General features: G+C 37.8%; 1 protein-coding gene and 1 long non-coding RNA gene across 2 annotated transcripts in view; both read right to left on the bottom strand.

Moving 5' to 3' along the window:
* The window catches only part of ranbp9 (RAN binding protein 9), a 31822-nt gene extending 14140 nt beyond the window's left edge, over positions 1 to 17682 (bottom strand). The window contains exons 1-5 of the mRNA XM_026149217.2: positions 16944 to 17682; positions 13546 to 13657; positions 10559 to 10611; positions 4322 to 4489; positions 3030 to 3052 (exon numbers count right to left, since the gene is read on the bottom strand). Coding sequence (XP_026005002.1) covers positions 3030 to 3052; positions 4322 to 4489; positions 10559 to 10611; positions 13546 to 13657; positions 16944 to 17160 — 573 coding nt within the window. The 5' untranslated portion in view covers positions 17161 to 17682. The remainder of the gene's footprint in view (positions 1 to 3029; positions 3053 to 4321; positions 4490 to 10558; positions 10612 to 13545; positions 13658 to 16943) is intronic.
* Positions 6429 to 8222, bottom strand: LOC145421830 (uncharacterized). The gene is made up of 2 exons (XR_013903187.1): positions 7322 to 8222; positions 6429 to 7212 (listed from the first exon to the last, which is right to left on the bottom strand). It is a non-coding gene; the product is annotated as an uncharacterized LOC145421830 (long non-coding RNA).
* Positions 17683 to 21393: the final 3711 nt, after the last annotated feature.

Here is a 21393-nt window from a genome sequence, read left to right on the forward strand (position 1 = left end):
CTTTTTGATTATTGTGCATTTCACTTCATTTTATGATTTTTTTTTTTTAATTTTAGTTTGTCCTCCAATACATTACTAGTACTTCATAGTCCTGTTTATCGACTCTGTCCCACGTACTGCACTCAGCCTAGAGCAAATTAATTTCAACTGAAGACATAAATAATAAAGGAATACTGGTGGGTACTCTTTGTCTTACAATTTGAAGCATATTGAACTGTGAAGGGGAACAATTAATATGATTTAATTATAATATAACTGGGTTCGGTCATTGAAAGGTTGCTGTGTTTATTTTCTGCCGATCATCTTTGACTGCTGTTCAATACTCATTTGATGCTATGGAGCATATCTTATGGCAACATCTACCAATATACTACCCAAACTAAACAGCAGTTCTCATTTTATTTTTCAGCTTATTCCTGTTGTTACCTGTAACTTCATTAAAAACCTCATTTGTTTTTCAGACCAAGGAAACAGCAATCCCACGTGCTAACAGTGCAGCTCCCTAATACACAGTTTTGGAAAACTACTGATGTTAAACAAGGAGGACTCTACACTCCAACACGACATAATCCAAATTGTTGTATGATTTCTGATTATGATTTAATGAGCAACAGCACTATACATGAGTACTGGTGAATAAAAAGTAGAAAGTACGGGAGCACTGAAAGCAATGAAGCTCAATTACTACAGCCAAAGCCTTTCCAGAAACAAGTCTCACTCAGCTGGCATTTTAAAATGTCTCTGGGCACTTATTTTGAAGCAGCACCAGAGTTAAATTTCACTTATCACACAGCCATAAAAACTGCAAGTACAGAATCTGTGATAAAAAGCCACTGAAAGGTTTGCTGACTTTGCAACAAAGACTGTTTTAAAAAGTTTTTTTTTTTTTTTTTTTTTTTTTTTTAAATATAAATCCCTGATTTGACAGACAGTAATCAGACAGAGCTAAATGAAAAACACTTAAGATTTGCATATCTGGATGTATTGTTCTACTATTCTACCAATCACCAGAGCTCTGGTTTAATCAGAGGCAGTGGTGACTGGTGGAAAGGCACATTCACCGTGTTGTGTTTGGATGGCTGCAAGTGTCCTTAAAATAAATTAATACCGAAATACCAAAATGTAAAAAAAAAGAAAGACAAACAACAAAAACTTTACAAAACACTAAACTTTTTTAGAGTTAGATTTAGGCTAGGAGTTGGGAATAACACCGCTGATAACAGCCCACATAAGAACAGCAGTACAAAGCTGTGTGTGTCTCTCACAGTTGTCTTTGTCATGGTTCAATAACCAGAAAGGTCAGCTGCGTCGAGGTGACGCACTTCACTGCACAGCTCTGGAGGAACATGAATGTCTGGCTCACATCCAAGTCTGTTTGGCTGCTCAATGGATTATTGTTTTAGCTAAGACTCTTATTTTTCTTCTTCAATAACAGCCGGCACCCGTTTTCATTTGCTACCAACCAAGCAACAAGTGTCTCCCTAAACATCCCAACTTTGGTAACGTATGCATGAATCCCACTGGAATCAAGACCCAGTGGGTGTGGGAGTCGTTCACATAACGAAGAATAGGAGCTGACCGTGTCGCCTTGTTAAGAAACAAAGGAGTACTCAAAACTCTGGTTCCATTTGAAAAAGTAGGCCATTATTCTCAAGTCTAGCTCCATACTGTTGGACGTTCTTGGTGCAGCTCCTTAGGCAAAACAAACAAAACAAAAGCAACAAAACATTTTAGCTCCTCCCCCTTTGGGGCAAACCATTTGTGGTTCGCTGCTGCTTACAAACGGAAGTTTTAAACAGCAGGAGGTTGGGGCTTCTGTGCTCACAGCTGTGTGCCTGAGATAGCAATATTACAGTTATCTCCTCTGTCTGACACAATACACAGCAAATAGTAGAAAAAAAACAAAAACAAACCCCCTTTAAAACAAAAAAGAAGCATGAGCATTTGGCTCATACACTGTAAATAGTTTTTAAACTTTCAAGCTGTTTTCCCCACTAAATGAAAGTGGAAAATGTGTCAACATGACTCTGATGGAAGATCTGGATCAAACAGCAAGTTTACAGCAGCTTAAAAGAAACATTTTTTTATTTTTATAAATACTTTCTTCAGACATTTATTAAGCAGCTACTTTGAAGCATTATCAAATTAACTGTCACCAGGAGTGAACTCTGTGAGGGAAAAAAAACAAAAACAAACAAACAAAAAACACAGCTTATAAAGTTTGCTGACTTTGTTTTAAAAAGCTTCTTTCTACTTTGAGAGACGTCCCTGAGATTTAAATTTAGGAGTCTTCCATTTAATTTTATTGGTCCAACCAATAAAATAATTAGATAATGAAATCAGTGCCACATAAGAAGCATTTTATACACAGTAAAGATATTCCTGCTAATATCAATTTATATAATTTTTTAAAAACTGTGCTTTGTTTTGCCGTTTTTCAATTTTTCTACGTTCTACTTTTCTCCCCCACATTTCAAGGCCTACAACCTGCACTAGATGCTTTACTAATGTAACTCTGTTCATCCATTTGTGGAAAAATAAATGAAACCATAGTACAAAAAGTGTTATATAAAGCAGTTTACTGTGTCAAACACCTGACAACTTTGAGTTAAAGCCTCCTAATAAATGTGAACCTCTGAACTTCATAACGTAAATACAGAAAGTACACTTCATTTGCTTTAAACACATAATAAATTCTTAATAGAGAACATTCAAGTGTCTGTTTATGGTTGGATAAAGCCAAAGAAACTTTAGCCAAAGGTTACACAGACACCACAATCACTACAGATGTGACAGAAGAAGAAAGGCCTTCCAGTTTGACAGTGTTTGAGAAAAGCTGACGGTGTGTTCGGAGCTCCCGAGTTTTCCAGCCTCTAATCCATTTTGCATGATTAAACATTTTGACTGCAGTGGACATTCTGCAGGAAATGACACATTTAATTTCCATAAATAGCATCATCTCCTACAGCTGTGCTAATTATGGAAAAGATTACTTTACAACAAAGAGTGAAGAAAATCTCAGTACTTACTGGTAGGTCTGTGAAGGCAATACCTGCAGAGGAAGAGAGAAACAGTCAGCATGAAGAACAAGAGTACTTTCCATTTCTGCACACAGCGTGAGGCCACAGTTCGTGTGTTTACATGTGCTGAGGTAATCTGGTTACGGTCATCTTGCTGCAGTTCATAAATGTCACATAAGCGAGAAAGACCGTCTCCCCAACAGATTTAACTGTGAACCCGGTCTTCTAATCATGAAGGAAATTATCACTAAAGCATTATCTAAAAAATACAAATTTGATGTAATTTTTAAATTATACAAAGTATTGCAAAGCCTTCACATTAAAAGCTTTTTGACAGATTTGCTGGATGCTTATATTATGAAGAACATACATACATATAAATATATGTTTACATTGCTTTTACTATCGAGCTTTGTAACATTTCTTTGCTGTGCAGTAAAGTGGAAAAAATAATTTAAAACAAAAAAAGAGCAAAAAACATCAGAGACATTTAATTAACAAAGAATGATTATTTAAAACAACAACAACAACAACAAGACAATTCATAGAAACATGCAAAACTTTAAAAAAAAAAAAAAAAAAAAAAAGCAATATATCACAAGCTGGACTTGCTGCAGTGGCCTCTTGTTTTGTGTTTGGCTCAGTAACAACTTCTGTGAAACTATTACAGCCGTGTTTGTAAAATGAGCTTACATCATGGCAAAGTTTCTCCTCAGAAAATATTAAATTTTCCAATCCCTTTGTGAGAAATAAATAACTACACAAATGTAATCAAAGTTCCTTTGGAAGTCTCCAACTACAAAGCTTTGGTGAGCGGGGTATAAAAGGGACATAAGTGAGCCAATCCTCCATCTACCGCAGCTTCTGGTCAGAGTAACCATCCAGCTTACAGTAGCGCGACAGGACAGAAGCAAGACTACTTTCAAAAGCTGCAGTTCAAGGTGCTGCAGGCTGAGATCCTTTTGGGGAAGGAGGGGAATAATATTACAGTCCAACAAAAACCTGGCCAGTGAGCCAGCCATTAGGGGAAAGATAAGACAGGAAGAGCTGGAGCTAACTGGTTAGCAGCAATTGAACTTTCAAAACACAAGTGGGCAAGCAGTGGGAAAAATATAGTGGACAAGCGCGATTGCCAACTATTTATTTAAAAAAACAAAACTGTTACTCATCTCTCTCTTATTGAGAGAAATGCCATCTCTGTTTAAACATTGATAAAAAATATATTGGAAACACTGCAGTCCTTCTGCAACTTAATACACAGACCACTGCATGGCAGCATTATTGGGTATTATTTTCTGTACCTAGGCTGTGGCCATTCTTTGTGTAGAAGCAGGTGTTGTTGATGAGGTTAACACAGCAGCCAATCACATCGCCTGTTGTAAACGTGGGTCCATAAGGTTGCCCGGTGCCAGACGAGCAGAAGGAGTGGCCGTCATCTCCATGGTAACCATAAGAGTGCTTGTCCCAACCTGCAGCGATGCAAATGAAAAGTGTGAGAACATGAGGTGAAAAAGTGTTAAAACGCAGCAATTGTTTGAATCTCAGACTCAGAAACACAAAGACAAACACGGACAGACACACACAGCCCATAGGAGGGCTGAATGATAATGGTCAGTCTCACAATATGAATATTCCTACAAACCCACATTAAAAGGTACAGTGCTGTAAAATAATGATATACTTTGCAGCTGATTATTCACACAGAGAAACTTCTTATGGTTGAACACAGTTGTGGGTTAGTTATAGGCAAAGCCTATACACAACTTTACACACACCTCCTCACATTTTGTAGCTTTTACCTGTCACCAAGGGCCAGCGTTACAAACAGTGAGCTCCTCCTACATGTGCTACATGTCAGTATTTATTTACTTATTTATTTGTTTTTAGAAAACCTAAAGCAATACGTCAGTTTAAATTACTCAGCTCTAGGGTCAGAAGTACAATGTGGCCCCTATAAGTATTGTAAATATGACTGAACTAGAAGCATACTGGCACTGATGACACGGGAGATCAAAAAACACAACATAATGTTTTCAAAATTTGTTTTGTGACAAATCACACCAAAAGCTACGCTACTGAGGAGGACAACAGTGCTGTGAGCAGGCCGCCAAAATGGTTCGAACGCAGTGTGATTAAACCGGAGAGGCAGCGTCAAAACCTTTATGAAGTAATCTTGCCACTCAGCAGCAATCTTAAAATCCCTCTGGGAACATATTTACGAAGTGTTATTTAAATTACACTTCAATATTAATGGTCACACGTGTAGAATCATCAGTAAAGTCTGATTTAAATACATGCCCTAAAATATGGTCATAAAAGGATTTTCATCTTTGCTTTGGCAGCGTTCTCCCAGATTTCAAGTGGGATTCTCTGAGTGCTGACTCTTTTTTTTAATCTAATTATTAGATTTCCTCAAATAAGACATGAAATAAAAGCTGTCAAACAACAAAATAGCTGGACCAAGCTGTTTCGTATCTGCTGAAAGTTAAACCCAACTCTAACATTTGTGAGTATTTACAGACATTTCCCTATCACCAAACTTTATTAGGCCAGAAATTCGCATGTTAAGTCTAAAAATAGACATGTGACGTCATAATTCCAACGCTTCAGTAAACGCTGGTGTAATATCATGACCTGGATCAAGAATCACACAGTGCTGAGAGCAGTAGAGCTGAAATATCCTCACTTAAAACAGAAAAAAGGCAGATGTATGTGTCCACACCTTCACCCACAGCCCTGTACCGTGAGCCAGCAAGCACAAACCTGCAAGATTCAATGCCTTGCTCAAGGACACTATGAGAACTGAACCTGGGGAATCGGTATTCTCAATCAGTGGAACAGCTTGCTGTTGCTTTCATGCTGACTGCAGAAAGACATAGCTCATTCAGTTTCTTCCAGAAAACTGGATGTACTCCCAGAATTGGGAGATTTTTGTGTGGCATTTTTAACCTTCAATTCTTTGTTTTGTTTAACCTTCTGCAGACTGCAGGCCATTTTTGATGTGATGCCCCTTATTTCACTGAAAATAAATATTTTTTTGTATTGAGCATAAAATGGAAGAAAGAAAATTACTGATGAGCAAAGGTTTAATGTGAACAGAATACCTGTGTGTATTAAAACCTGGAGTACTCTGTGTTTGCACAGTACTTGTTTCTCAGGGAGACTTAAGGGGATGCAGCCTTTGCTGCAGCACACAGGACTTTGGGGCTGTTTTAACATTAGAAACCATGTGGCAGGATCCAGTGAGTTACTGTCGAGCAGCAGGATTAATCCTGCCGTTTCCACAGTCATCACTGCAGGACAGTACTCAACTCAGCAGCACTCTGGCATCAGTTCTTCACAATAGTTGGGTTGCGGTCACGTGGTTCTGATGACGTGCGGAGGCAGCGCGATTTTTGAGTGGAGGGCGGAAGTAAACATGGAGGACACTGTGGAGAGTCAGGAGAGCAGCTATTGTGCAACTTTAGACCCCGTTTCTCGGGAGAGATATAAACAGATAGTTAAAAAATATATCGGACGTGATCCGTATTCTTTGAAAATGTCCGAATACACCACAGAAGTAAAGGATTTGCCTACTATCGAGGCTGTGGATATCACCAACTACTTGGTCCTCCAGACTTCTTACTACACTAGGCAGCAAATGAAAGCTTTCAAGAGTCTGGAGGCGTACAATTTTTTTGTCAGCGGGTGGGTCCACAACCTTGGAACAAAACGTCTCCGTGATGGATACAGTTTGGTGTTTGCAAGGGTGAGTGTTTGTTCTTATATTGCTTTATCTTAAACACGCTAACAGTTAGCGGTAGCGGCTTTAACGTCAACAAACATGCCACATCCTTAGGACTTCGTTAGAGTGACAGTTGTTTGTTTCAAGGTAAACCATTCTCAGCGGTCTAACGAGACACCTCTGAAGACTTGGGTAATTGCAAAGGAGGATGGAGAAGTGATTGCAGCTCATTGCAATTGTATGGCAGGGTTAGTAGCCTGTTCTCCACTGTCACTAGGCTCAAATCCGGGCTCTCAGCCGTCTGTTGCATATCCAAAATCGCCTCTGCACATCGATGCTGTTCTGCCTTAAGCTTCATTCTTTTCTCTCGTTTGAGAACTGATTCCGATCTGGGTTTTCGTTCGTAGCCGAGATTGACCGTCGGAGCCCAGTCCTCCGACTCTTCGTCATCCAAAGCACTTGGGCAGCCTATAGTCCCAATCAAGTCAATATTAGACTACTAACTTAAAAGCACTAAGTAAACGAGAATTTAACGACAACCTAATGCTAATAAGTTCGTTTGCAAACATAACATTACCTCTGACGAAGTGGTCGCTGCAGACACGGGCATTGGCAGACTCTGCTCCTCCCGACTGTAAACGTAAATTTAAAATCCATTTTTTCCTACGTTTTTCGGTTAGAATTTTCCATTTTTCTCCTCTTCGTTGGGCTATTTTTGGTACCCTAAAATACCGTTTATCAGTTTCTCTGGTCGACCTACTGGAGCATCCGTAAACACAACAGGACATAGGCATTTTGCGTACTGTCTGTCTGTGATTTTGCGCTTATCTTTTTCACTTCCGACCGCCAGTCAAATTTCGCGCTTTACGTCGACGTCACGTCTACGTCAAATGAAACCTAGCTATTACTGAGTTTTCATTAGCATCTATCCATCAGCTGAGACTGTGCGGTTGGCACTAGGCCTGCTGTTATCTTTGTGTGAAGAGACTGGAGCTCCTGGGTGGGTCCAGCTTTCAAACTGGTGGTGGGGTATCTGGGGTCCTGTTTGGCCTGATAACCTCAGGGGAGCGTAGGGTTGACGTCTGCAGCGTCCAATTAATGATGATATTCATGACATTTTATTGTACCATCAACATTCACTACCTCATGTGTTGGTTTCTGACTTCACTAAAACATTGAAGCAGCTCAAAAAAAATCCAAAACAACAACTTTATTACACCTAATTGCACAAGTGTTTAAAAAAAAGTTCTTGTTCCAACAATCATGGATACGAGTTAATGATTGAGTGCATACACTGAGAATGCTTTTAAGCACAACACTTGTGTAATCAACAGACAACGAAAAAAAAAAAATACTGGAAGGGAGCATGACAAAGGTCAAACATCACCTTAGGATATACTGATTACACAGTGATAATCTTAAACTTTCCACCCACCAGAGGCCTGTGCTTCGCAGAAAACTGTGAGGTTAGCGAGGGGGGGGGGGGGGGGGGGCAACATGTCCTCCACAGCCTCACAGGAAAAATATATTTATATGAATAAATAATTACAAATATAAAATAAAAATTTCAGCTACTGATCGTGTTTATTCATAGGCTGGTGTTTATGTTGGTAATATCTGCTTTTGTATAATTTATGAGCTTTTAAATAATTAGTTAACAGACTTATTTCTTATGACATCCTTTTTGGCAGTTTCATCAAAGTTAAGATGCTTTAGGCCACTATGAGCAAACTAACGAGAAATCTTCATTTAGCCACTTTCGATATGCCGACACAACACCTTGGCCTGAACTATACATAAAAGCTCAGTAGAGTATTCATCCTTGCTCCTCACTCAAGAGCTACACAACACATTACTGAGATCTCTGGATATAAACCCTTTGGCTTGTCCTGACAGGTATCAATTCTCAACATATGAACTTAGCTTCAATTTTTCCATGCTGGTTGCAACCAATTTCAATTTTATTTCATTTTTCTATAAGCCTTTGTATAGCAACATAATCCTAAAACAGGTTGACTAAAACGTTAAAGTAGAGCTGGGCGATATGAGATTTTTTCATATCACGATATGTTTTTTTCATTTCAGGCGATAACGATATCTATCACGATATAAGCCAAATAACTATATTTGTAAGATTTAAATGTGCCGTTGCTCACAAGTAAAATGTGAAATAATCAGCAGCTTGTTTTTATTTAAATATTTATTTCCCATAATAAGTTCAACAGGGTAGATGTACTTAACTCATTCACTGCCATTGACGTCTATAGCCGTCAATGGCAGTGAATGAGTCAATGGGTTTAACTCATTCACTGCCAATGGCTGGCAGTGAATGAGTTAAGGAACATGAGACTTTTTCAGATAAATAAAGGCAAATATTGCAAACTACACAAAAGGCAGCCACTAAAGCGTTTAAGTTTCAAAATAGAACAAACAAAACAGACTAAATTGTCAATTCCACTTAGAAACAAAATATTAATTCTAAAAATAAATCTTAGTTTGTTTTACAGAAGAACAGACAAAACTGACTAACTTTTGTCAATATCAAATAAACTGAGAACTAAAAGGAAATTCTCAATCTCTCCTTGTTGTATAGCTGAGCTTTTCAAACAGTTTTAACAGTTACTTTAGTCTGACAAAAGCCGAATGACGAATTAGCGCTTCCAGTCAGAGACTGAGGCTACGTCCACACGTACACGGGTATCTTTGAAAACGGAGATTTTCCGTTTTCGTTTTAAAAAATAATCCCGTCCACACAAAGGCAGAAATGAAGGAAAACGCTGCTATGAACATGCCAAAGCAGCAGGTGGCGCTAGATTCCTAACCGTGCAGAAATGTTGGCCAATCACAAGTCTAGAAGCCTCGGTGGGAAAAAGTAAACAAAGCTGGGGCATAGAAGCAGAACAGAGTCGTATGTGTGGACGGACAGTAACTGTGTGTATATGTAAGCATTTAAACACTGCAGAGAGTAGAATTAACAGTATTGTAGAAATTCATTTCACCGAAACAATAACGTGGCGCACAGTGTGACGCATGCACCAGTTTATTGTATTTCCAGACTTGCTTTCGGCACAATTTACAGTGCACGCTACTCTGTTTTTTGTCAGACTTGAAATAGCCGAAATACCTTCACACTACGGAACTTCTATGGCTCTTCCGTTCGACAATCTCTCCGGCATTGGAACCATCATCTGTTTTCTCTTCGGTCACGCTCGGTTGATTTTTCTAGTCGGCACACTCATTTCCTCCATTACGCGCTGGCTCCATTACCCGCTGGCTGCTTGGCTGCTTCCCAAACAAACACACGTGCGGCTTGGCACTTGTGCTGTACGTAACAAGTCACGCGACGTGATGCTGCGGCTGTGATTGGTTCGGCTCTGCGCTACTTAATTTGGATTGGCTGACCTTTTTTTTTTTTTTTTTTTTTTTGAGGACAAGAGTGGCGAGGTCTATCGCGATAGCTTAATTTCTCTATCGAGTCAAAGTTATATCGCGATACATATCGTTATCGTTCTATCGCCCAGCTCTACGTTAAAGCCTTGTTGACCTTATAGAAGATTTCCCAGTAAGCCTACGTAAGGATCTGAATTGTGTTTTTTATATTACTTGTTTTTCTTTTTTCTTTTTTTTCTCAAACTAACAACCACAATGAACAGACTCAGTCACGGCTCCAACCAGTTTATCCAAATCTAATCTCTAGTAGTTATGTTCAGACAAGATGACACCCACAGAAATCCCAGACATATCTAGTGTAGAATATAACAGATAAAGACACCAAAAGACAGCAGCAACAAATGCACAAAATATGTCAACTTACCAGGGAGTCTGTTCATGTTTACACCCTGAGCTGAGAGGCCGATACCCATGTACCTGTAGGACAGACAGGCGAGAGTTAAGCTGTGCGTTTATGCAGAAAGAGACTGAAGAAGCCATTTTACACATGTAAGCTGAAGTCAATCATACCACAGACAGACATGGCTCATGTCAAGCTACATTCAACACGGTAAACACCAATTTCTCACATACGTAATCTCTTCAAAATGGTGTCTGTCTAATTAGGTTAATGTCATTTATTTTTTAATAATTTAAGTTGATGACAAGGGCTACCATAACATTGTTCAATGAGGGCAAAAGCTAACATTAATGTGGTTATTGATGAGTAACAGAAATTATTACAATTCAATGTCATGGGATTGTAAATGTAGTCACCAGATCTGAAGTTAAAAAAAAAAAAAAGAAAGAAAAAAAAAAAACATAGAACATTTCATTTAGTAATGAAGAGAATGAAGCTGCCACTGATTTATATATCAAGTTTTTTCATTGCATGGCTGATCTATGCAAAAATTGCAAACCCCTACAAATTTGGCATCCTCAAAAAAGGCTATAAACAAAGGAATATTCAACACACACAATGTAATGAAGTTGTTTTTTTTAATATACACATTTTGTTAACTTAATTGAACATATTATAATTTTGTTTCCCCCAAAAAGATCTACCTTTGTGGTATGAACACCCCCCCCCTCCATTGGCTCATTCTGAGCCAAGAAAACAGATTTAGATGTATTTTTCTGGCACATTTAAAGCAATCATTTACCAAATCCTATTTCTTATATTTGAATTCAAAAATTATTACTTGAAATAATGAAAACAGCAGAATAATCACAAGTTAGTAGAGATGCATGCATTTCTCTCTGATTGTAGTGCTGGAGTGACAGAGTAATTGAGATGTAAAGCAAAGCTGCTAGTCCAACTATGTTCTAAAAACCACTTCTGAAAATGTTTTAAACATTTGAACTTCTGAAACACATATTTATCCTTGTGTGTTCCAAACACCATTATAGAAATTCAGTTAAATGTGAACACTTTTTTACTTATCTGGGGTCAAGCATGACCAACTGGTTACAAACAACCAGGGAATGCCTGATGTCTTACGAATGAACCTGAGGCACTTTGAAGATTTTAATCATGTTCATTATTTTGCAGTCTTCTCGTACGAATTTCTAAAATCCTTTTTGATGTAAAGGACATGTGGTACCTAAACATGATGATGTGTGACTTTTAAGATAATGGATATCCAAAGAATTCATTACAGTTTACAGGCTGGAGTCTTGAACAGTTAGAAAATAATTTCCTAAATATTTTTTATGAAATTATTTAGGAAGTTTTACAAAGACGCTCCCAAACATGGCCATTTAGACCCTTTAAGAATTTTAGGCATGACCCAAAGGAGAATAAAAGGAGAATAAAAATGAATTTAACTGGAGGACATAATTTAAATCATTTCTGATTGAACACAAAACAATGTAAGAGGAAAAAAAAAAAAAAATCAGGACTTTCTAGAGAAGAGAAACTGAACTGCTTTATCTCAACCTCCCACTCTCATAGGACCAAACAACAATTACACTCCACAAGGCAAAACGCTGCAGGATTATGGCTCATGTAAACCCAGATTAGACTTGTCACTTATTTGGACTTTATGCTTTCAGCAACTATTCACTTTGTAAAAAAACAACAACAAAAGGTTTATCATTCCCAATGAGAAGTTCATCAGTCATGATAAATGAGTGTCACAGGCATGACTGAGGGAAAACCAAAAAACAACCACAAAACAGAAAAAGCTGTTCTTTCATTTTCTCAACCTCACATGCCTTAGCATTGCTGCATGAGCATTAGTGCACAGCACAAGGGCACTACAAGTTTAATGCCAACATCCTTAAATAAGCACGTCAAGGTGGTGACATTGAGCAGTCCTGGATTATTACTCAAACGTGCAGTTTGCCATTTACATACTGATACATGAACACACCAGCATGCACAGCTGGTAGAGCCAATTTCACTCCTATGACTGTTTGGGGTTTTTTTTCCCCCCAGTGTTCAACTATTTACCCTCTCACCTTGGTCACCTAGTCTCGAACTTATTGCTACATTTACCGATTCCTTTGAGCTGTTCTGCAACTTTAACCATCCAACACCAGGCAAACGGAATAAAGGTTGGATGTACCAACTGTGGGTCCCACACTGGTTTGTGAACGCCTGGTATGAATACTTTGTTTTCACATTTTTGCCGACACCAACTTAGAAAATGTCCCTTTGTGACCACAAGGGTTGCCCCCTGGTGGCCATTAAAAAGAAAGCAGCTTTAAGGCACTTTGACTGGTTTCATTTTCTAGGACCGCAGCGCTGTGCCCATCTTTTATACAGTCTATATGACAACAATATTTGTCACCATGGACTGCATCCTACTTGTAGATGAACAGTTGCCACTACTTCCTCGTGAACACAGCATCTTTCTTTCCTGCTGCAGACATGACTCTCTCTTCGTTTGCTCTGTTCAGAGAAGAGTGAGGAGCAGCATCTGACAATGAGCTGCTTGTGCATTGCTGTAATGAGAGTAGCTTTGCTGAATGGGGCAAAATTGCACTTTTTTTTTGGAAGACATTGCAAGCTCTTAATCAGTTTTATATCCAGGCTATCTATTAAATGTTTTACTCTAAAAGAAGTTTGATCAAATTGGAGGTAATTTTATTGGTTATTATTTGATACACTGAGTGGGCCAGCACACCTAAGAACAAGTTTGTCTCTTCATGGTCCCTCTGCTTATTGCTTTTGTCTAGTTTCAAACAAAAATAACCACAAATATTTTTTTGCATTCTTTTTTTTGCAGTGTTGCAGGTTGCTAGTTTCAAATTTTTTCGACAGTTTACCTAACCAGCTTATGAACCACTCACTGTCATCTATGAGCCCAAACTATTAACACTGCTGAAAGTAATGTGTATGTCTGGAATGTTTAGGGCTGCTCTTACCCATCTCTGCCTTTACTGATGATCTTCACCTCAAAGTAGTAGACCCCGCAGGCAGCTGGGATAGGGTGGGTGGCCCGCACTGATGCAGCATCTTTGGGTGTTTTTCCATGACCTTTAGGTTGCGGTAAAACACAGAAGTGCGCAGTTAGTACAAATGACTATAGTTCATGAGATACATGTGCTGAGTGCCAAGACGCAGAGGCTTCTCTGCAGTTACTCTGGCTAAGGACCAAATACCACTTTAATTTAAAGCCCAGTTTACGATGTATGTAGGGTTTTTTGCCATGAGAAGCTGTGTAAGGGATTAAATCGCAAAGGCTAGCAATCATTAAGTCGGATCAAAACGTTTGAGAAGCACAAAACTCACCTCACTAGCAGATTTACCCACCAATGGAAAAAAAAAAAAAAACAACAATTTTATATATATATATATATATATATATATATATATATATATATATATATATATATATATATATATACACACATACACACACACACACTGAGAAAATAATGTCAGAGTTACTTTGAGATTGGACCAGACGAGAGCTAAGGACTCTGCAGAGACACTACACTATAAAAATTTTACAACCCAAGTTTGGATCTATAAATAAAACCAGCCTCAAGGAAAATACTGGATGTCCCACTATTTGTCGAGGTGCATATTTTACTTGTAAGTACTGCATAATTTACTTTCCATGGTTACATACTTTCCACATTCAATGGTCTGCCATTACGAATATGTGGATGAACATACTATAAAACATATATAGGTTTGTATCACTATGGCTGAACAATACAGAAATATTATGCTGATATACCAGGTGACATTTTTATAAACACACCTGAGCAAAAGATGTGTCGTTGGTGAGAAGATTGTCACTCCAAACGTCTTAAATCTGAGCGGCTCATAATCTCAGTCTTTAAGGTTAACATGAAGCCACAGTGTAGAGCTATTAACAGCACCATGATGGTTATAAATCACATGTTTACACTGCTGTATGTTACTCAGTAACTGTTTAGTTATTACAATAGATAGTCAAATAAACTGGTTTTATTAATAAGGTTCTAAATATCATTAGAGAGGGAAATTCTCAGTATGCTGCCAACAGAATATCTGACAATATCCAATACATTTACTTAATGGCTGGTTCTTTATATGTAGGATATAAACAATAAACAGCAGCATCATTTGACCTGACTGCCTTCATGTAAAAACAACATACATTTGTAAATGTATGTCTAGACCATAATACAGGCCCTGAGTTTACAGTACAATTTGTCATAATTTAAAGATTTCTTTAAATGCTTTTGTATGTCTTAATAAAGACACTTGGTTACTTATCACAGTTAATTATTTTCTTTCAAATACCCCAGAACCACATTCAAATATAAGGAAATATATACTAGATGTAGATCAAGTGAAGTAAACACCTCACCTCCATTTTACAAATTTTCTACTGGCAATATGGCTCCCAGATTGAAAGAGCAACAGGAAAACACGATCATTAAAATTTTACATGAAACATTAATTTATTAGTCAACTCAATCATTTAATCTTTATAATTATATAAAGTTTAAAGATGATCAGCTTACAAGAACACTTCTGAACCCAGAATTAACAGTGGTTTCCATTTTTGGCAAACACAAGTCTTGAACGTATTCATCTGTAACCAAAATAGCTAAACCATTAGAGTCGGGTAAATGAACCGATCAATAAATTAATCAGTACTGACTAAAAACAAAGACCATGTTAATTATTAAGTGAGATTACAAATAACCTGTATTAATATTATCATTATCATTAATTACAGACATTATTACAGAGCGGTTAATTGGTAACACAGTGTCTACAGAATAATAACTTTTCTTGTGTAGATTTTCTACTGTTCTTTTAAGTATTGTCTGTTATACAAACTTCTGCACAGTAAAGCTGTTTAAAACAGTCTTTGGGTGTGAGGTGTACAAATGTGAATTATATCACTGAGTAACACCAATGCTATTCTCTCTTGCTCTGATGACATTTTTCTGTTATTACTGTATTAACATATGAAACATTATTTTCTCAAATATAGAATTAATGCTTTTGTCCATAAAATGTCAGATAAATGTAATCTTCCAAAACGAAATCTTAACCCACCAAAGAATTATTCATTTTCTAGCCAACTATACCACTAAATATTAGCATTTAACCATGTGAAATGTGAATATGTTTAATTAAAAAAATTTTTTTACATAACTGACATGTCAGTTTGTAAAGTATTTGCTATTTTACATTACAATGTATTTTACATTTCTGGTAGGCCTTGGGACACAGCTGAAATTTAGTTTCAGTAGAACTCACAGAACAATCTTTTCAGAGGGTTTTATATGAGAATTTATATTTGGAATTGGAACCAAAACCCATCTAACTAAACTCAAAGGGTTTCCATTTACAACTATGGCATTCTGTTAAAACATGGTTAATCACAGAAGGCCTGAATTTTAGAGCTTAACACTGCTGTTAGAATAAACTGTTCAGTAAGTGGAGAATTGCTCCCTGGAGGTCAGTACATGTAAAAGTTTTACAGTGTTTGAATGTTAAAGTTGCAGCTGCTGTAAGAAATTCAGGTGGATTTGTTGCACAAAGGCAGAACATTCTAGTTGCAACAAGGAAGCGTGTGTGCAGAGGGCCAGACAGACACAGAATAGCAGTACACACCCAGGAAGCAGTTGCACCTTTTTAAAAAAACAAAACAAAACAACAACAACACACTAGCCTTTTCTTGTAGGCCTGCACCAGAAAAAAGAAAAAGAAAAGAAAGAGAAAAAGCCCTCTAGATAGAAACTAGTCCAACTATCTCTGCATATCGTATCAACACTAGCCACTTCACTGGAAGCCTAGCAGAGCCTCTGACCGGGATAATCACGATATTTGACACAGCATTTCCTGACAATTAATAATAAATAAAATAATGTTACATTAGCCTAACAGAGGGTTGTCAAGCTCTGGTTCATTTTGGATAACACTGAACGTTGTAATTTTGGCACCCAAACCATCAGATGTAATTTGGCTAAGGATGTTTTTTTAAAAATATATATTTCACAAGAGAGTTGGCCAGGTTGTCTGTCGTGAAAGCTTCCCGGTGACTATAAATGGAGCTGACGAGCTGTCTCACAAGGTAGCAGGAAAGCTAACAAGCTAGTAGGTCAATTTTGGCTGTGGCTACACCTCGCCAGCTGGTCGGGTTGCAAGATGTCCTCTGTCTTGTTGTTGGTGAAGCTGCTAGCTTAGCAGACTTTGTTTTTAGCCTCAACGGCAGTTGGCTTTGATCCGCTAACCGTCAAGCTAAGCTAACATGTCGTTAGCATTTGGTAACACAAGTACAAAAATTCCCGATTAAGGGTTTCTGTCATACCTTTATAGTGTACACGGAGGTTGTTCTGAGACAGTCCGATGTAGCTGAACTTGTCCTTCGGGCTCCAGGATCGGGGAAGTGGAGTCTCGTTTTCGTTAACGGCCGGATAGAGCCGTCGGAGCCGTTGATTGAGCTCCTTTTCCTGCTCGTTCAGAGCCGAGTCTCCGTGGACAACTACCGACATCAGAAACCCACCGCCGGATGACTGTCCAGACATGGCTACGACACGAGTTTTAGTAAACTGGCTTGTCAGCAACAAGCCAGAGCCACTTGTGTCCGTCAGTGTCAAGTTTTAAAGGGGAGTTAGCAAAGCTAGCAAGCTAGGAGGCTAAGCTAATTGGCTTCGCTGGTTGTTGCAGAGGCAGCCAGAGCTGGTTAGCCGAGCAGCTAACCTGGCTAACGCGTTTAGCTTGGCCAGCAAAGGCGAAGCGATCGCTGAAAATGACTCAGGTTGACATTAGGTCTGACTAAAACACAAATAGAAACAAGAGGATGAGACTGCCCCACGGGATCTGAGCAAAGAAGTAAAAAAAAAAAAAAAAAACAGGGAGCTAGTCGGTGCTGGGGGCAAAGTAACTACTAACGTTAGCCTAGACGGATCGACAAAGTATGATGAGCTCGGCTAGCCTCGATCTTTTGTTTGTTGTCGGAGCATTATCCGCTGATCTGATTGGCTGAAAACAGCTCCACTCACTTCCTATGGGAATGTGAAGAAAATACACAGAATGAGCTAAAAACTATCTTATCAGTAGATTACAAGGTTAACACTGTCAGCAAGTCTTCATGATTAGTGTCATCATCATTGTTTTCAGTTTTTAAGCTCTATCATTATTATTACATTTTAATTATTGATGTTTATAAACTAGATTTACACTTAATTATATGTCTTTCTTTTTGATATCCTATAACAGTGTAAGGTGAAAAATCTATATGGTCTTATTTGTGGAAGTTTTTTTTTTCTTTTATCTACCACTTACTAACTTAACCATATCCACTACTTTGGGTATAAGCCAGAATACCCAGAGAGAACCCACAAAGACACAGGGAGAACATGCAGGAGAACATACATAGAACATACAGGAGAGGCAGGAAAGGCTGGATTTGAACACAAGGTGCAGGTGCTAACCACCCTTTGAAGGCATCACTTATTTCGGTTTTAATAATATAAACAAGCATACAAGCAGCTTTTGGCAACCAAATGAAGGAAGAACTCTTGTTTAACAAAAAAGAGACTTCAAGCCAGGCTTGGGGAAGGGCAGCTATCTGTGGTGATCAAGTAGGGGGACTGATGGAAAGGAAATCCAGAAAAGAGGAGCATGGAGAGATCATAAGTGACAAAAAAAGCTACTTTCAGCTGCACCATATTCAAAAGTGGTCACCATGGCCAATTGCACTGCATGATTGATTGGGCCATGGTGGCTACCAAATACCCAGAACACCAAAGGGGGGTCTTGTCAGGACTCCTGGTTCAGTTCACCTTGCATTTCCTCATGGAATCAAACCAGGTATCTTACACTTGTTTGTCAAACATGTACACCACTCCACTACGGAACCACATGAATAAAAAACCCCAGTCCTCCAGAAACCCTACTCTATAACATTAGAAGCATTTCTCTCACTTGAAGGATTTTCAGAGAGCTTATAGAGAAGCTTGATAATAATTAATTACAGTAGTTCAGTGTGTAAGTAACATATCTATAGATGTGCCTTCTTCTAGTTTATTAACAGTGTACTGCACATTAATTGCATTTTTATTTTTGCCTGCAGTCTCACACATGTTGACAGCCAGGGGGTTATTGGTGCTAATCTTATTTAATTTGCCAATTTTTTAAATATTAATTGACATCTAATTACTACATCATATCAATGACTGTTTGCTTCATTAAAATACATTTATTTGTTTATATAGATTTTTTGTACTGTGAACGAGACTGAACCCGTATTACTTTATAAAAGATGTTTTATTAAATACTTGTTAACATGAAGAAGTTTATTAAATCAAATTGCTCTTATGTTCAGTTTACATCTCTGTATTTCTATTTTTGCTAGACTGTAAACAGTGATGCCCCGGTGATACATATTGGTAGCCTCACTGGGCAGAAGTTAAACATAATTACAGCACATGTAACTTGCACACAGTAACTGAATGCAACATGTAGTCGATTGCACAGGTAATAAAAGTGGAGTAAAGGTTGATACTAATGATTCTACGTTTAGGGTATAAACAAAAAGTTCAAAATCTTGATTAAGGTCGGAGTGAGTTGCATTTTTTACCAAATCCCTTTCACCAACCCCGGCCTCCACTAGGTACAAGTGTCTTTTCCTTCTCTGAAAAAATATTAGCACTTTCTTCAGAGTTTACTGTGCTTCATGTAGTAACTAACTGTTAAATAAACACGAATTTAATGTGCAATGTGTACTATGAATTTATCAGGTAAATTTAAAGACGACCTCTTACCATTTGCGTTGCTATTTTGCAGTGTTTTCCTGTTGTGAGAAAATGTTATGGGCTAATCAGGGAGGTGGTTGGAATGGATGGTGGCTGTACAAATACAGGCCAGAGACAGTGAGGGGTAATTATGTAGCCGATGTTTAAGGAAAGGTGGTTTTTAAATTTAGTGTTAATAAAGTTGTATCTTATGATTAATGTGGACTTTTTATGTAATAATTTTTCCCTAAACTTGTATTTTTTAAAGGGCCTATAAACATTACAGTACATAGTATTTAGCATCAGAGTTTTGAACTTTAAACTGACATGCAGCTAATCAAATTACCTATTAATTAACAGAGAATATTTTTGTCTGGGGCCTCTCTGTGTAGTTCAGCACTAATCCAGCCCTGTTAGTTGATATTTTAATAGTTAAATTAAAGGAAACCAGCTCAGTCAAAACACACACAGACAGAAAGTAAAACAAAAGCTTGGCAATAATACATAATTCATGCCTGCCCGTGAACTAAAAACAGTTGTTTTAAAGATCGTGTTTTGTCTTGTTTGTGTTTCCAGCAGCTCTGATCACTGTTATAAACGAAAAGGGTTTTTTTGTTTTGTTTTGTTTTGTTTTGTTTGGCTCACATGGTCTGTGAATGTCCCTCGCGCCAACATGTGGGAATGTTCGTTGCATCACTAAAAAGGAATCTGAAATGATGTTACGCTCCCTGTAGGGAAGCAGTTGCTCACATTCACATCCCCTGGAAAACACACACATTAGGCCTTGGCTGTTTATCATCAGCAAGACGTGTGCTGTAGAAGCAGAATGGGTACAAATTGTGCTGGGAACAGCTCCTCAGTGTCTTAAACAAATGAATGAATAAATAATAGTGCAACAGAAATGAAAGCTCGGATTTGAAACCATTGGTGGAAAATGTATTCATCTATAAACTGAAGCTCTTTATTCTATCCTAATAATTTTTTTTAGAGAGGGATATTTTCTGTTCTCATCTTATATTCAGCAGCTCAAACACGAAAAGGCTAATGACACATCAATGCAGTATAAACCAGGATCATAGCAAAATAAGCTATAAAAACAGTTTGTACAAGCAAAGTATTTTAAATCAACAGCAACCTTTTACAGAAATAATGATTTTCACACATTGAGAATCTCTGGTTGGTGTGTCCTTTTGAACGATATTAAACCAGGAAGTGAAACTGATTAAGAGTCTCTTTTCCAGAATTCACCAGAACCCCCGAAAGTAAAAACAAAACTCCACACAGAAGGGCTCTGGTGGGATTGACCCTCTTCCTTCTTCTTCTACTGAGCCACAGCAAGGCTTAGCTTCAGTGCTTTTTTTATAATTTAATTCTGTATTTATCCATTACAATATTCCATATTGATCACATTTTAGTTTGTACTGATTTTACATGAAAAAGTTCTGGGTGTTTCAAAATAAAGAGGAATAAAACTGACAGAAAATAAAGAATAAAAGTTTCTAAAAAGCAATTCAGAGCAGAATAATCAAATAAAGTGGTATTTAAAGCTCGCTTTCTAACCAATGGTGACGCTGTAGAGCGATGTAATAAAGCCCCTGTTTTTATGCATATATATACGTCACAATATGCTGTTTATGCTTCTCCACTAATCACATGAATTAAAACGCATAATTAAAATTTATGATTTTGTAGAAGTTAACACACTCACTTGATATGTGGAAGGTTGCTGGTTCAATTCCAGCTGCAGGCACCCTTTGGAGTTGTGACAGGAATACCACCTGGTGCCAAATCCACCTGTTCAACTGCTTATGCAAATATCTAATTAACCAATCGTTCAGCTCAACAGATTTAAACTTTAACATGTGGTCAAGACAACGTCTGATTGACAATACTGCAACATTCAGATGAGAAGGTCAGAATTTGGTGTAAACAACTGGATAAGTAGAAGAAAATGGATGGATGGAACATAATAACATGGATGCCTTATCAACGGTTCAGGGAGAACTGTTGATACAAGAACCT

The sequence above is a fragment of the Astatotilapia calliptera genome, chromosome 18 (assembly GCF_964374335.1).
Source record: "Astatotilapia calliptera chromosome 18, fAstCal68.1, whole genome shotgun sequence".
Classification (NCBI taxonomy): domain Eukaryota; kingdom Metazoa; phylum Chordata; class Actinopteri; order Cichliformes; family Cichlidae; genus Astatotilapia; species Astatotilapia calliptera.